This window comes from Mirounga angustirostris, unplaced genomic scaffold (genome assembly GCF_029215605.1).
Source record: "Mirounga angustirostris isolate CCGP_5_RB_7025 unplaced genomic scaffold, mMirAng1.0.hap1 SCAF_9, whole genome shotgun sequence".
Classification (NCBI taxonomy): Eukaryota; Metazoa; Chordata; class Mammalia; order Carnivora; family Phocidae; genus Mirounga; species Mirounga angustirostris.
In genome coordinates this window covers 26904767-26919991 of record NW_026991717.1, presented here as the reverse complement: position 1 = coordinate 26919991, position 15225 = coordinate 26904767, and the positions used below count along the sequence as shown (strand labels likewise).

Sequence of the window (15225 nt, the reverse complement as noted above, 5' to 3'; positions counted from 1 at the left end):
TTGCCTTACACAGAATTCTGCCTTAGGTAGAGTGCCATGGTGAAATCCCAAGTGCTAAGGTATATGTGTGAAAAGGATCACTGCCCAAAATGGTAAGGATTATGAGGGGAAGGGTCACCTACCAACATGTAGGTCTTACATGAGGTAATGGGTCTTAACCCAGAGTCCTCTGGATGCCTAATTACTCTCCCATAGGGATGACAGGTATAATTTCTCCACAAAATTTGTTCTCCACCTCCCTATGCATTTGAATTAACTTTGTGAGAAAATCAGTTAACTAAGTCTACAGTAATAGCTTTTACTTTGAGCACAGCAATTAAGAATGTCTGTTTCCTCTCCTCCTACATCTGTTCTGAGAATGGGGTGAATATATTTGAATTATTTTCTGGATATACAGTAATTGTTGGGAAATGACAATTCACCTGTCTGCATAGTAGGCTGTGGTTTTAGATGAAGACTAACCAAGCTAACCTAAATGTACAATTCAGACAGTCATCTGATGTGCAGTAAGACAGGAAAAGACCGTTAGAAAGGTCATCTGAAAATCAGTACCAAAGCTGAGGCACTTAGATTGTGATCTATCAAGTCACTATGCTTTAGGGACCCTGAAATCAACTCTCTCTTCCTCACACAAGCACCTACACTTTAACATGTGTATTTCATTCCTTCGGATTAAAACCTTATGTCTCTTATTGTTTCTTAAAATATAAAACCATCAGGATGAGGGACAATTGTATATATCCATTATAAATCATATCTTTTTTTTTTAAGATTTTATTTATTTATTTGACAGAGAGAGACACAGAGGGAACACAAGCAGGGGGAGTGGGAGAGGGAGAAGCAGGCTTCCCGCGGAGCAGGGAGCCCGATGCGGGGCTCGATCCCAGGACCCTGGGATCATGACCTGAGTTGAAGGCAGATGCTCAACCAACTGAGACACCCAGACAGCCCTACAGTTAAGCCTCTTCTTCTTTTTTTTAAAGATTTTATTTATTTATTTGACGCAGAGAGAGACAGCGAGAGAGGGAACACAAGCAGGGGGAGTGGGAGAGGGAGAAGCAGGTTTCCCGCCGAGCAGGGAGCCTGACGCAGGGCTCGATCCCAGGACCCTGGGATCATGACCTGAGCCGAAGGCAGACGCTTAACCATCTGAGCCACCCAGGCGCCCCAAATCATATCTTAATATAATTGATTGTTTGTACAGTCCTTCACACATTTCAAAATTCTCTCAAATTCTATGATCCAGCTTAAACTCTCAAAACCCTATGGCAGGGCCTGACAGGAGTTGTCACATTTACACACATCAGGAACCAGCCCAGAAATATAGGAGGGTTTGCTCTGCCTTTCTACTGGCTACTCCAGGCCTCCCTCAGAGACATCACATCTGTGGCCAACATTCTTTAGGCATTCTTTTTACAGTTCTTTAGTTACTCAATTATCCTTATAATTTTGCACTGAAAGATATTAAAGAGCAACATGATAAGGTGTGCTTTAAAAATTATACTTCAGAGCCCACTTGTTATGTCTTTTAGTTGTTTAACATAACATTATCTGCAACAAAACTAACTCCAGACCTATCTGGGGTCATATTCCCACTACTGAGTCATTCTCTCGCTCCCCTTCCTCATCCAGGAACGTGACCCTGGAAGGAGCAGGAGCTCCTCCTAGCGAGGACTTGGCCCTGTCACTTCAGTACTCTTGAATCAGTGCCCAGCTGCCATGTCCAGCTCTGGGAATTGTGAAGAAAAGAAGCTCAAGTGGCCTCTCCACCAGGGGGGTACTCCCCACTGAAGAGGAGGCTGGGGTTCCTCTGTCTTCTGCCAGCAAGTTACAGCAGTGCAAACCTCACCTTCTCACTCATGCAACCAGCTTCTTCTCATACTGGATGCTCATCATTCCTCATTTTGAAGAAGTTTTAACTAAACTGGGAAAATAAGCTTTAGAAAAGCCTGGAAAAGAAGTCCAGATATGCAAACACCTGAAGAAGAGGAATAGAAAAATTAATCCCTCTTGTCATGGACAAAGCCAAGAAAAGATTATTCAGATGTTCTGCCTAAATTAAATGAGTCCATGAGTCATTTCTATGCATTGTGCATGTATTCGGTGTTCATTCACCTTTAAAAGCCAACACATAACCTTTTATTTTTCCCAGTACTGACTGTATTTGGTATAGACTGTCCAGATTATGGACAAATAATTTGTATTCTGAAATACTCTATTTTCAAGACAGTGGTTCAAATTTCTTCAAACCCTGAAGGGAGAGAAATCACTCAGGTTCATTTCCTTTCCTTTTCACAGTTCTCTTATCCTCCTCTAGCCTTTTTGAGCTCACATGACAAGATCTGTTCCTGAGATAAATGATACCCTGAATAACCCTGAACTAGTAAAGGACATAGCTGAAGTATTACTTAGAATGAGGGATAGTTAAAGACAGAGAACTAAAACAGATACATCCATAATTTAGTAGTTAGTTGAGAGATAAAAGCTGGAAAAATAGTGCGTATTTTTTTTTTAAGATTTTATTTATTTATTAGAGAGAGAGACAGCTAGAGAGGGAACACAAGCAGGGGGAGTGGAAGAGGGAGAAGAAGGCTCTCCGCCGAGCAAAGAGCCTGATGCGGGGCTCAATCCCAGAACCCTGGGATCATGACCTGAGCCAAAGGCAGACGCTTAACGACTGAGCCACCCAGGTGCCCCCAATAGTGCGTATTTTTAAAACATGATCGCAGTTTGTATTATGAAAACTAAGTAGAGGATTCCATGTGGGTATGTTACTTCTGTGCAACATAAATGAGTCTGTTCGATTCCATCTATTTATTGTGGACAATAACAGTGATGAGCCATTTTATTTATTTCCTGATGTTGGATCTTTGTGGATGCAGTTGGACTACGTATGTTGGGAGAAGCCAACGTAAATTGATGCATCTATAGTTAGGAATGGGAACTGTGTCCTGGGGTGGGGGAAAAGAAGATCAATTCCCAGCTGCAGAACTGTGGAAAGTACACAAAAGTGTTGCAGAAACTATTTCACGGCTGCACCACATTTCGCCATCCTCAAGACAGTCTTTCAAAATGTACTATTCCTATTGCACAAATGAGAAAATGATGCTAGAAGAAACTCAGAGAAACACTTGATCCACCCTGGCAGGGAGGTGAGAAGAGGACAGGTCATGGAAGAGGGCTTCTAATAGGAGGTAACTTCACGGCTTGAAGAAAGGTAGGAAAGAGCTCAGTGCAGAAGAGGGAGAAGGGTGTTAAGAGAACCACATGTTGGAATGAGAGAACAGTAAAAGCAAGCATCCAGTTAAGGAAAGCAGGAGGTTTGGTGTCCCCAAAGGGTATAACATGTGAGACGTGGAGTGTCAGGAAGTAAAAGCAAAGAGGTAGGCAAGGGCCAGATAGTGGCTTACCACTTTATGTCATTCTAAGGGCTTGGATTTTATCCTAGGATTAAAGTGGAATTTTCAAGGAATTTAAACTAAAGAGTGCCTTAAACAGGCTTGCCTTACTCCAAAGTGGGAATCCCAATATCCCAATATCGACTCTTACATGCTTGTAGTCAGGGAACCTACCTCCTTCCCTCTCCTTTAGGAAAACCCAAGCATCTGCTTTGCTCCCCACATATCCATGTCCCAGGGCTTGGTGCAGAGTGAAAGTACAGTAAATAGAGGTTGACTGAGAGAGGGAGGAAGAGTGTAGGAGAGGTGAGTAAATACACTGGGAATTATAATAAACTAATGATAAATCCATGTATAGCACTATGCTATGTAATATAAGTTGATTGTGCCTTGAGGAAGAGGCACAATGGTCGTAATAAATAGGCTACAAGTGATAAAAGTAGTGAGAAAAAGCAAAGAAATTCAGATTGTTACAGGAAATTGTCCTTTAAAGCAGAGCCCTTCTAAACCATGAAAGAAAATGGTGTCTAATTCAGGATCTTTGACCAGGAGAGCTGTTCTTGGGCAAAGACTCTGATTGAGCATCAGCGAGTTGCTGGATTCTGCCACTCAGACATTACTTAGCATTTAAATGAGACAAGAGGAATCCTAAACTGCACCAGTGATCCTGCAGACTTTCATCAGGTCACTCTGCTGCCGCAGGGATCATGACAGTGTGCTTGGAAGAACTTTAAAATCATAAAACAAAAGAGGAGCATCCTGTTTTATGGTTTTATATTTAGTTGTTTTTTTAAGTGTCCTTTGCTCAAAAACCAGAGCCCTTCTGATGACATAAGGCTTTAGAAAAGTTGCCATTTAAAAAAGTATTCTTTCTTAGTGTGTAGTAAGTACACTGTTTCACTTAGAAAATTTACAATTCTTATGTACATAGTGGAAAAATAAAATCCTTAGAATTGTGAATTCTGCTTGCCTGTTGCACATGACAAAGCCTTAGTACATCCCCTTCTGAGTGTTTGGTGTGTGTGTGTGTAAGAGGGGTTCCCTGTTTTATGAATAGAATTGCCTGGCATTTTCTACAGTAAAGTGGCTAAATGATCAAGGTATCGTCAGAGACCTGGGTGGGAAGCCGAGCTCACCCACTTTCTACCCATGTCCAATTTTCCACCTCAGAGGACAAATGTGGTACTGAATAATACCATAGATGGAAAGTGCAGTGCTGTATTTATAGCACGGGATAAGCAAAGGACTAAACTTACCCAGAAGGGCAAGGAAAAAGTCTTATTTATCTTTGCTGTAGGGTCAAGCACAGTGTCTGACAATTAATGAAGAAATTAGCAATATTTTCTCAATTTTCTCTTTCCATATAAGTGCAGAACTGCTGCACACTCTTCACACTGGATAGACCCTCTATATAATTATAAAGGGGGAAATGTGGTGACAGTTGAATTTATGAACCTTGTGCAATGGTGATTTAGATGTATTGCTTACTGAATAAATATCTTAAAGCTGGAAGGAAGTTTACAGATAATTTGTTCCCTTTCCTTTATTGTATGGAAAGGCAACAGAAGCATGTAAAGATGAGATGACATGCGTCTCCAAACCTCCTGCACACTACACCACAAGGGTTTTGATGTTCTTTGCCTATTGGAACCAATGTAGTTCTATGTCCTGCTACTGATAAATTGGACACCTGAGCCTCAAACTTGGAAAAACAGAGGAACAAGGTGGCTGGGGTAGTATGCGAGTTGGCAAGCTGCTGGGCTCTAAATGAAACTGAGCCCCATGGAGAAGAAGAAATAAACTAAAGCTTGGGTTCATCCTATAAAAAATGTGTCTGCCACAACCCCCTTGGTCTCTGATCATCATCATGAATATGCCCTATACGATTAACTGTATGAGATTCGCTCCTGGACAAACACACCACTCTTGTCGTGGTCTTGGATCAAAAGCTACTTTTTGATTTATCTGTTGTTAACTTATCACAACAATTGATAGAAAGACCAGACAGAAAATCAGTAAAGATAGGGAAGAACTCAAGAGTACCATCAAACAACAGGTTCAATCCATTCAACAACAGCAAAATATACATTCTTTTTAAATGCCTATGGGACATTCACCAAAATAGACCATATTCTGGGTCATAAATCAAAGATTAACAAATTCAAATGAATTTAACTCATATAGAGTATATTCCCTTATTAAAATAGGATCAAACTAGAAATCAGTAACAGATAACAGGAAAACTTCCAAACACCTGGAAACTAAAAATACACTTCTAAATAATGTGAGTTAAGGAAAAAAAATCTCAAGAGAAACAAATACACTGAACTTAATAAAAATGAAATTTCAACATACCAAAATCTGTGAAAGAACAGTTAAAGCAGTGTAATTTAAAGCACTATTGCTTACATTAGAATACTATTATTTTATTATTTTTTATATATCCACAATAAACTTGTGTAAGTCTTTGCAAAAAAAAAAAAATAGTCTTATGTCAAGAAACTAAGTGCTACCTCAAAAAAGAAGAAACACAAAATAAACCCAAAGCAAACAGAAAAAAAGCAAATAATAAATATAAAAGAGAAGTTTAATGAAATTGAAAACAGAAAAACAATATGAGAAAAACAATGAAACAAAAAGGTAGTTCTTTGAAAAGATAAATCAAACCTCTAACAAGATGACAAAGAAAAAAGAAAGATGATGAAAATTACTAATATCAGAAATGAAGCAGGGGATATATTATAGGCCATAAAGATATTAAGAGGATTATAAGGGAATATCATGAAAAATTCTATACATATAAACTAACATCTTAAAAGAAGTAGACCAATTTCTTTTTTTTTTTTTTAAGATTTTATTTATTTGAGAGAGAGAGAATGAGAGAGAGCACATGAGAGGGGGGAGGGTCAGAGGGAGAAGCAGACCCCCTGCTGAGCAGGGAGCCCGATGTGGGACTCGATCCCGGGACTCCAGGATCATGACTTGAGCCGAAGGCAGTCGCTTAACCAACTGAGCCACCCAGGCGCCCAGAAGTAGACCAATTTCTTAAAAAGCACAAATGATCACAACTTACCTAATATAAAATTGATAAGTTGAAGAGATTTATATCTATTAAGGAAATTAATTTGTAATGATGAAACTCCAGAAATCTCCTGACTCAGAGAATATTGCTGGAGAATTCTATGAAATACTGAAGTTTACACAAACTTTTGCACAATCTTTTCCAGAAAACAGAAGATCAGAGGGTACTTCCTAACTTATCTTATGGAACTAGTATTACCTGATACCAAAACCAAACAAAGATTGTCAAAAAAAAAAAAAAAAAAAAACAGAAAACAGCAGACCAATGTTCCTCTTGAATAGAGAGGCAAACATCCTTAACAAAATATTGGCAAATAGAATTCAGCAATATATAAGAAGAGGTTTTTAAAAAGAGTATTATCAAATACATAACTAGGTGGGCCTTATTCTAGGGATGCAAGACTGGTTCAATATTTGAAAATCACTCAACCTAATCCACTATATTAACTGGCTAAAAAAAAAAAAAAGTCACATGATCTCATCTACTGATGCAGAAAAAGCATTTGGCAAAATTCAACATCCATTCATGATTTTAAAAAAAGTGACTTTCAGAAAACCAGGAATAGAGGGAACTCTCTCTGATAAAAAATATATACAAATATATAGCTAACATTACACTTAATGGTGAAAGACTGAATGTCCTTCCTCTAAGATCTAGAACAAAGCAAGATGTCCATTCACACCACTGCTATTCAACACAGTGTTGGAAGTTCCAGCCAGTGAAATAAGGCAATAAACTAAAATAAAAGATATACAGATTGGTAAGCAAGAAATAAAATTTCCCATATGACATGATGGAATACACAGAAAATCCCAAGGAACCTATCAAAAAACAAACACACAAAACTTCCTAAAATACTGAGTTTCAGCAAGTCATAGGATACAAAATCAATATATAAAAAATCAACTCTATTTCTGTATATCTAGCAATGAACATAGGGAAAAAGAAATTTTAAAATACAGTACCATTTATAATCACTCCAAAAACATGTAATACTTAGGTGTAAATCTAACAAAATATATTCAGAACTTGTATACTAAAAACTGTAAAACACTGAATGTAAGAAATTAAAGAAGATCTAAAATGGGAAGACATATCACATTTGTGGATTTGAATACTCAACATAGTACAGATGGCATTTTTCCCAGATAGAGACTTAGCAGAAGAGTTTTTCTAGATATAGGCAAGATAATTCTAAAATTCATATGGAAAAGAAATGGCTTATAAGAGTTAAAATAATTTTTAAAAAGAGGAATAAAGAGGTTGAATTAATCTACCCAATTTCAAGACTTATTATGTAACTATAGTAATCAAGACAGTGGGTATTACACAGTGATAGACACATAAATAAATAGAACAAAATAGAGAATCCAGAAATATCCTATGCCAGTTGATTTTTGGCAAATGTGTAAATGCAATTCAACAGGGGAAAGACAGTCTTTTTAATAAACGGTGATAGAGGGACTGGATATCCATAGGAAAAAAATGGTGGGGGGAACTTAGCTCTAAACCTCACACACTGATTTTATATAAAGACAGATAATGAATTAAATGTAAAACATAAAATTATAAAACTTTTAGAAGAAAACAAAGGAGAAAATCTTCAGGAACTAGGGCTTCATGAAGAGTTCTTAGTCATTACTCCAAAAGCATATTCCAAAAAATGTTTAAAAATCAGTAAGTTGAATTTCATCTATATTAAAAAAACTTTTCCTCTGTGAAAGATCTTATTAAGAGAATGAAAAGACAAGCTACATACTGAGAAAAAATATTTGCAAACTACATCTGGCAAAGGAATTATACCTAGATTATATGAACTCAATAATTCAACAGAAAAAATAAAACAAAATAATCCAATTTTTAAAGGGCAACTAATAGGAAGAGATATTTCAATGAAGAGGATATATTGCTGGCAAATAAGCACATAAAAGTAGCTCAATAGCACTAACCATCAGGAAAATGCAAGTCAAAACACAATGAGGTGTCAACCTATTAGATTTATGCCTATTAGAACAGCTAAAATAAAAAATAGTGACAATACTCATTGCTGGTGAAGACAGAGAAACCGGATCTCCTATACATTGGTTGGTGGGAATAAAAAATGGTACAGGTACTTTGGGGAAAAAGTTTGGCAGTTTCTTTAAAAAACTAAACAGCATAAAGCCTAGTAATCATACTCCTGGGCATTCATCCGAGGGAATGAAATCTTATTTCCGTACAAAAACCTCAATACAAATGCACATAGTCATTTTATTTATAATAAACAAAAACTGGAAGCAACAAAAATGTTCCTCAATAGGTGAATGGATAAACAAACTGTGGTATATTCCTCCTATGGAAGATTACTTAGCAATAAGAAAGAACAAACTATTATTAATACACAGAACAACTTGAATGGATCTCTAAATCACTTTGCTGAGGGAAGAAAAGCCGATTTCAAAAGGTCACATACTGAGGGTGCCTGGGTGGCTCAGTTGTTTGAGTGACTGCCTTTGGCTCAGATCATGATCCTGGAGTCCCAGGATTGAGTCCCGCATCGGGCTCCCTGCTCGGCAGGAAGTCTGCTTCTCCTTCTGGCCCTCCCCACTCTCTCATGCTTTCTCTCTCATTCTCTCTCTCTCAAATAAATAAATAAAATCTTTAAAAAAAAAAAAAAAGGTCACATACTGAATGGCTGCATGTATATGACATTCTAAAAATGACCAAAACACAGAAATAACAAATAGTGGCTGACAAGGTTTGGGAATTTTGGAGGAGGGAGGTGGGTGCAACTATAAAGAGGCACAGGAAGGGGGTCTTTATGATGATGAAACAGTTCTATAGCTTGATTTTGGTGGTTCTTCCACAAATCTACGTATAATAAGATGACACGAAATCATGCACATACATTGTACCCATGCCAATTCCCTGGTTTTGATATCATATTACACTCATAAATTGTGTGATTCTGTACCATCTTTGCAACTTCCTGCGAATTTATAATTATTTAAAATAAAAACTTTAAAAATATATCATCACAGTATATTTTCTATTAGAATAACAAACATCGACATTCACCTCCAATATCCGGCCTCAGCTTTTTATCATATTCTCTTAGCAATTTGTTGAGAATAAGAGTCACATCAGTGTCTTGGGATTTTGGAGCCAAGACCCACTTTTGGTTTGATGATGAATCCTCATATTCATCCTCTTCCGCCTTTCTGGACCTGTAATTATGGCACAAAGCATGAAGTATAAGTCGTAGCAATGGCTCCAGGAAGTGTCTTAAGCTTGGCCCACTCAAGCACCACTGACATAAGTAGACAGTCCCCAATACTCGCAGCCCAATCAATAGATTACCTCTAAAATGAAAACAAAACACCATTTAGAAAGAATCCAATAGGAGGAATGCCACTGCTCTTAACATGTTACAATGTTTTCATTAAATGTCACAGAATGATTCCTTGTCTATGTTAAGCTATAGACACGAAGAGAAGCAAATCAATGCCAGGAGATCAAACAGCAAGCAATCAGCCTTGCTTGGCTCCACCCTGAGAACCTCTAAAGGTCAACGCACAAACCTTCCAGATGTTTGTCAGATGATGACTTTATCATGCTGTCTCTACCCCCTACTGCCAAGACCTAATTTTTGTTGAAGGTGAGACTAGCTTTTGCTGAAAATAGCTGAGTCTGACTTTTGTGCTTCTTAAGGAGAAGGGAACCTTCATTCAAGGTAGACATGGGGACAGTATGAGGTGGTCTGCTTGGCCAGCACTCATGTGTGGTGACAAGGAGCAGAGATGGTGTTTGACAAATACCCTCTGGCAATTCTACCTCTTACAACACAAACTGATTCATTTCCTACAGAGCAGGCTAATACAGACATTAAAAATTAAAATCTTTCTAATATGTCTTAATCATTTGCCCTTGAATAAACGGGTTGAAACGAATGCTTGAGCATCTCTGAGCTTGTCTTGTGCAGCAGGTCAGCCACCTCTCCTGGGTGATACACACTGACAGGAGTACTTGAATGGAGAGGCCTCAAAATGACAAGCTAGTTTTCTCAGTGAGTGAGGCCAAATCAACAACACAGCCATTCAGGCTTGAAAAGAGGAGAGGCTCCTTCTGCCTTAAAGCAGCATGTCCAGGTGGACTTTCATTTACTAGGGCAAGAAAAACTTGTAAAACAACAAACAACTTTGCTTGTTTCCTTATACTTTGTCAACATAAATGCCTTAATGACTTTTTTCTTCACCAAAGAGAACAAAATATAGAATAGAAAATTGTATTGAGGTTTTTTGTCCTGACTTGGTATGAGCTCATTTCTGTTTAGCTTCCCAAACAGGAGCCAAAATGTTAACATTATCTCAGGGCAAGTTGTGCTCTGGGACACAAGTTTATGTTAATCTTTGGAATTGTCTAAATTATCTATAATGAACATGAAAGAAAGGAAGAGAAGAAACTTCTAAAAATTCATTATCTCTATTTGTTTAAATGCTTGCAATCATATATATAATATTATAATCACATAGTTACATATATAGTACAATAGTATACATGATTTTATATAATATGTAATTATATGTATATGTCATGTATTATATACATTACAGTATTTTTATGAGTGTTAACTACCCTTAACCTAGACTAGGGCTGTGTCACATAGTCTGGTCCTGGTTGAATATATACATATATATGAGATTTTGAAAATGAGTATATGGCATATGTCTGGCAGATCGACTTCATTTAAGTTTTCCTAGGCTTATCTTAGACTATAATTCTATTTCTTGAATATATATTGGCTAGAAGGTTAAAATATATCATCCACAGAAACTATAAAATGCTGTGAGTTTTTATTTACACTGAACATTCACCATCAATAAGAACCTACAAAATTTGGGACACATACAAGAAGTGATATGCTGCATTTCATTATTTTTAAAACTGAACTTTTACAAATAACATTATAGAATTTAAAATGTCACTTTAGAATATTTTATCAGAAATATTGTCAGGAATATTAATTTTATCATCTTGGGAAAAAAAGGACTAGGTTGAAGCAGGTTCTCTAAGTCATGGTTAGTTGGAAGCAATCATTGCCTACAGGACCTGGCAATTCATTCTGCAGCAAAACCATTTGGAGGGACTACGGACAGGGGGCAGATCACTTTGGCAGAATCACATACAACATTCTCAAGACACGTTCCAACTCCATCACAGTGCTTTCCTCTCTCCCTCTTCTGTCTCTCTGCCTCTTTCTCTCTCTTCTCTTCCCCCCCCACCTTTCTCTCTTATTCCTCTCCCTATTTCCCCTCTCCCACCCCCAAAGATAGCTCACCAGCAGAGACCAGACTATGTTCTCCATGCCCTGTTATTTTCTATTGCCCCAGTGGTCATATGTACATAGATTGAGCACACTAATTATTCATCAGTTCTCTGTATACACACAGCCTTCGTTTTTGAAAGACTTTGAGCTACTTCAAAAGCAGGTATTATAATGAGCCTAATTCTCCCTCTAGTGGTGACGAGAGGGTTTTCCTGAAATTGCATAAGCTTCTTCCTTAGAGGCCAAGGCAGGTGAGAGTGGGAGAGAGGAGGAAGGAAAAGCAGCAGGGTCCTCTCCCACCCCTTCAGGAGGTAAACCAGAACCTGCAGCGCAGTGACTGGGTTGGGGTGCACAGTGGCAAAGTGTGGGCAGAGATCCTCTTGTCCCCTTAGAGGCCGACACCGAGCTTCTCCCAATCCTGGTCTTCGTCAGTTTGCTGCAGGACTTCAGGGAATGAAGTAGAAGCCTCACAGTGCTAGTGTCAGACCACCAGCCCCACAGGAAAATCCTCCCTTTCATGAAAACAAAATCCCGTCTCAGAGGACCCACTAGAATATGAATAAAACAAGAATGATCTGCTTTTCTAGGTGGGCTATATATAATCTTTATGAGTGTTCTATTATCAGGAATGTTGGATCCTAAATACCATCACTGCAATTAGCTTTTCTTAAAAACAAATCGGCAATGTATTGTCATTGTCAAAGAACGGCTCAACCTCCAGGTGTTATTTTCAGGTCTTACACCTTTCCTTCAACTAGAAAGACAGAGAGAAAGTCTGAAGTATTTTTAAATATTAAAAGGAGCTCCTAAACCTCAGAAAGCAGTTAAGTGTCTGCAAGGTATCACCAAAGTCCAGGCATGCCGTGGTGCGTTGTAATCATAATAAGCTCATCCATGGGTGTCAGAACAGGGTGTTTTTCTCTCCATGGAGGTATCAAGCCATCACCACAGAGCACAACTCTCAGAACCTTTTCCAGGGATTCTGAACACCAGAACGCCATTCCAGAGTGCAAACGAGAACGCTCTCAGCATTAATAATGGTTTTGAAAGATGTCACTGGACTTCAGATTATTTTACATGTCTGTAAAACCCATTCAAAGAACAAAGACTCTCTCAAAGGAGAGGCATAGAGCAATGCAATTAGTTTAAAATTTGGATTTTTTTTTTTCAACTGATATGCAACCTCTATTATAAAGGCCAGGGAATGAACCGAAAGACAGAACATATTAAAATCATTACATCTGCCTTGGTGAAATGGAAGGATGAGGAATCCCAAGAAATTGTACATGTATTCAGGAATCCCTAGAAACCTGACTGCTTCATGTTAGATACTAAGATATATTCCTACTAAGCACATAAACTAATGAGGACAATAAGCAGTTTTCCTTGTAGCATGTTAAGTAGCTACAAATCTAAACTATATGTAATTATCTAACTCTGAAATGCAGGTCACTTCATCCAGTTGGTAGCAACAGAAAGGTCATGCAGATGTGACTTCAGATCGAGATTATATACTTCAGACGTCTACATTATGCCTGGTGCTATCTGCTGGTCTCTCTGCCTCTAAACAGAGATAGTTCCAGGCAGAATCAACTTCAGAAAGTGCACTTCCATATCCTTCCCTAGCTCTCTCCTTAGACAGGAAGAAACTTGAGGTGAAAGGCCCAAGGAGTACAATGCCTGGTTGAGAGAGCTGCCTGTGTATCACCAGCTGACACTGTCTCTGGCACACTGTCTGCCTTTCACACTCTCACCTCTTAATAGGGGTAAGTGGTATGGAGGGGAGAACCAGGGCTTTCTTTGTCAGGGTCAAGCACCCCTGTCAAAAGTGGGGAGTGAAATTGGGGGTCCCTTTATGTCTGCTAAGATTTGTTAATGTGCCTTCCTACTTCACCAGTATGAATGAAAATCTAAGACCTGGCATTGCCTGCTGACACCTGCAGGGCTAACTGCCCATAGGAAGGCTCTCTAGCTCTCTAGCTTCTAGATCCAGGAAATGAACAAAGAGTGTTTTGGGGAAAGGGGTGTCCCAAGACTCTTGGGATGGGGGTAGGAGGAGAGGCATGGAGCTGCTCTGATTTCCAAAGTCTGCAGGCTCTGAGCTAGAGATCTAGTCTGGGAGACAGAATTAAAGAAACCAAACCCAGAATATCCAGTTATATTTACAGCAACATGGTTTAATCTTCTGGTTCGACAGCCCTTCCATCCTCATGAGCCATCTTCATCCCTTCCAGGAGCGTCTCTAAGCTCCCATTAGCGGGTTGCTGTTCTAGGAGGCAGGTTAAGGGTATTTAGGGTAAGATAATATCTTACAGTTACCAGGCAGAAGACTTATTATCAATTTCAACATGTTTGCTTTATGGGGTAAGTGTGTGTATGTTCGTGTGTGTGAAAAGTGGCTCATCTAGAAGGGGTGCAATGTGTATAGTGTGTGTTTGCAGGGCCTGGGTCGAGGGGAATCCTTTCTAAGAAGTAGGGTTCTTTCCCTTGCTCCAATCCTCTTCCACCTGCCCCCAGCCTGGATGCTCTTTGCCAGTGTGATCTAAACTAGGCAGCTAGGAAATCATGACTTCTGGGTCCTGGGAAATTTCAGAGTGATGGAAATTATACAGAATGTCGGCCAGTGTGTGTGTGTGAGCCCCTGGAAAAACCCCTTAAAACAACCAGATCCTAAAAGCTTCAGGAGAAGCCCATTAATCTCAGAGTCTCCACATTCCCGGTTACAGAGAAGGCTGCAGCCACCCAGCCTGGAGAGGCAGATGGCCATGTCCAGGGGGCAATGGGACAGGTGAGGTGCGGGCCGACTTCCCCTCTTCTCCTGGCCCGGCCCCAGCGGGCTACGCCGCCGCAGCCCAGCCGACGGCGGAGCGCGCCGGGACTCCTGGCCGGCAGACAGCGCCCCCCGCCGCCCTCCGGCCCGGCTCAGAGCCCCGGGGCTGCGGGGCCCGGGCGCCACTTACCGCGCGTGCAAGCCCGAGAACAGGCAGAGCAAGAGCAGCAGCTTCGGGGCCATGGTGCGGTGGAGCTTAGGGAGCAGCGTCCAGGGCCTCCAGCCGGATGCGGCGTCCTCCGGAGCACGCGCCTCGCCTCCGCCCGCTCTCCTCTCCCTCCCTGCCTCCGGTGCCGCGGACTGCGGCGCCAAACCGGCTCCCGGCCGCCGCGGCCGGACAGGTGTGGGCTTTGGCGGCCCGCCGCGCCCCCGACGGCCGGCGGGTCTGCGCGCGGCTCCGCGGGGCGCACGCGGGACGCCCGGCCACCGCGGCGCGCCGCCCCCCGCCCGCACCCGGGCGCCGGGTCCGCGCAGCCTGGTGGCAGGAGCGGGTGGGCGCGGGCGGTCCCTGGCCTTGCAGCCCCGCGGCCCGCCGAGGCACTGCCCCCTCCGCGGAGAGCTGCGCGCCAGTGCCCCGGCGGTGGGCTCTGCGCGCGGAGTGAGGCCGCCG

The 15225-nt window shown here is 40.7% G+C and overlaps 1 protein-coding gene across 1 annotated transcript in view; it reads right to left on the bottom strand.

Moving 5' to 3' along the window:
* Positions 1-14867, bottom strand: part of GABRG3 (gamma-aminobutyric acid type A receptor subunit gamma3) — an 804322-nt gene extending 789455 nt beyond the window's left edge. Inside the window, exons 1-2 of the mRNA XM_064598509.1 lie at positions 14746-14867; positions 9538-9686 (exon numbers count right to left, since the gene is read on the bottom strand). Of these exons, the coding sequence (XP_064454579.1) occupies positions 9538-9686; positions 14746-14798 (202 nt within the window). The 5' untranslated portion in view covers positions 14799-14867. The remainder of the gene's footprint in view (positions 1-9537; positions 9687-14745) is intronic.
* Between the last annotated feature and the right edge of the window lie 358 nt (positions 14868-15225).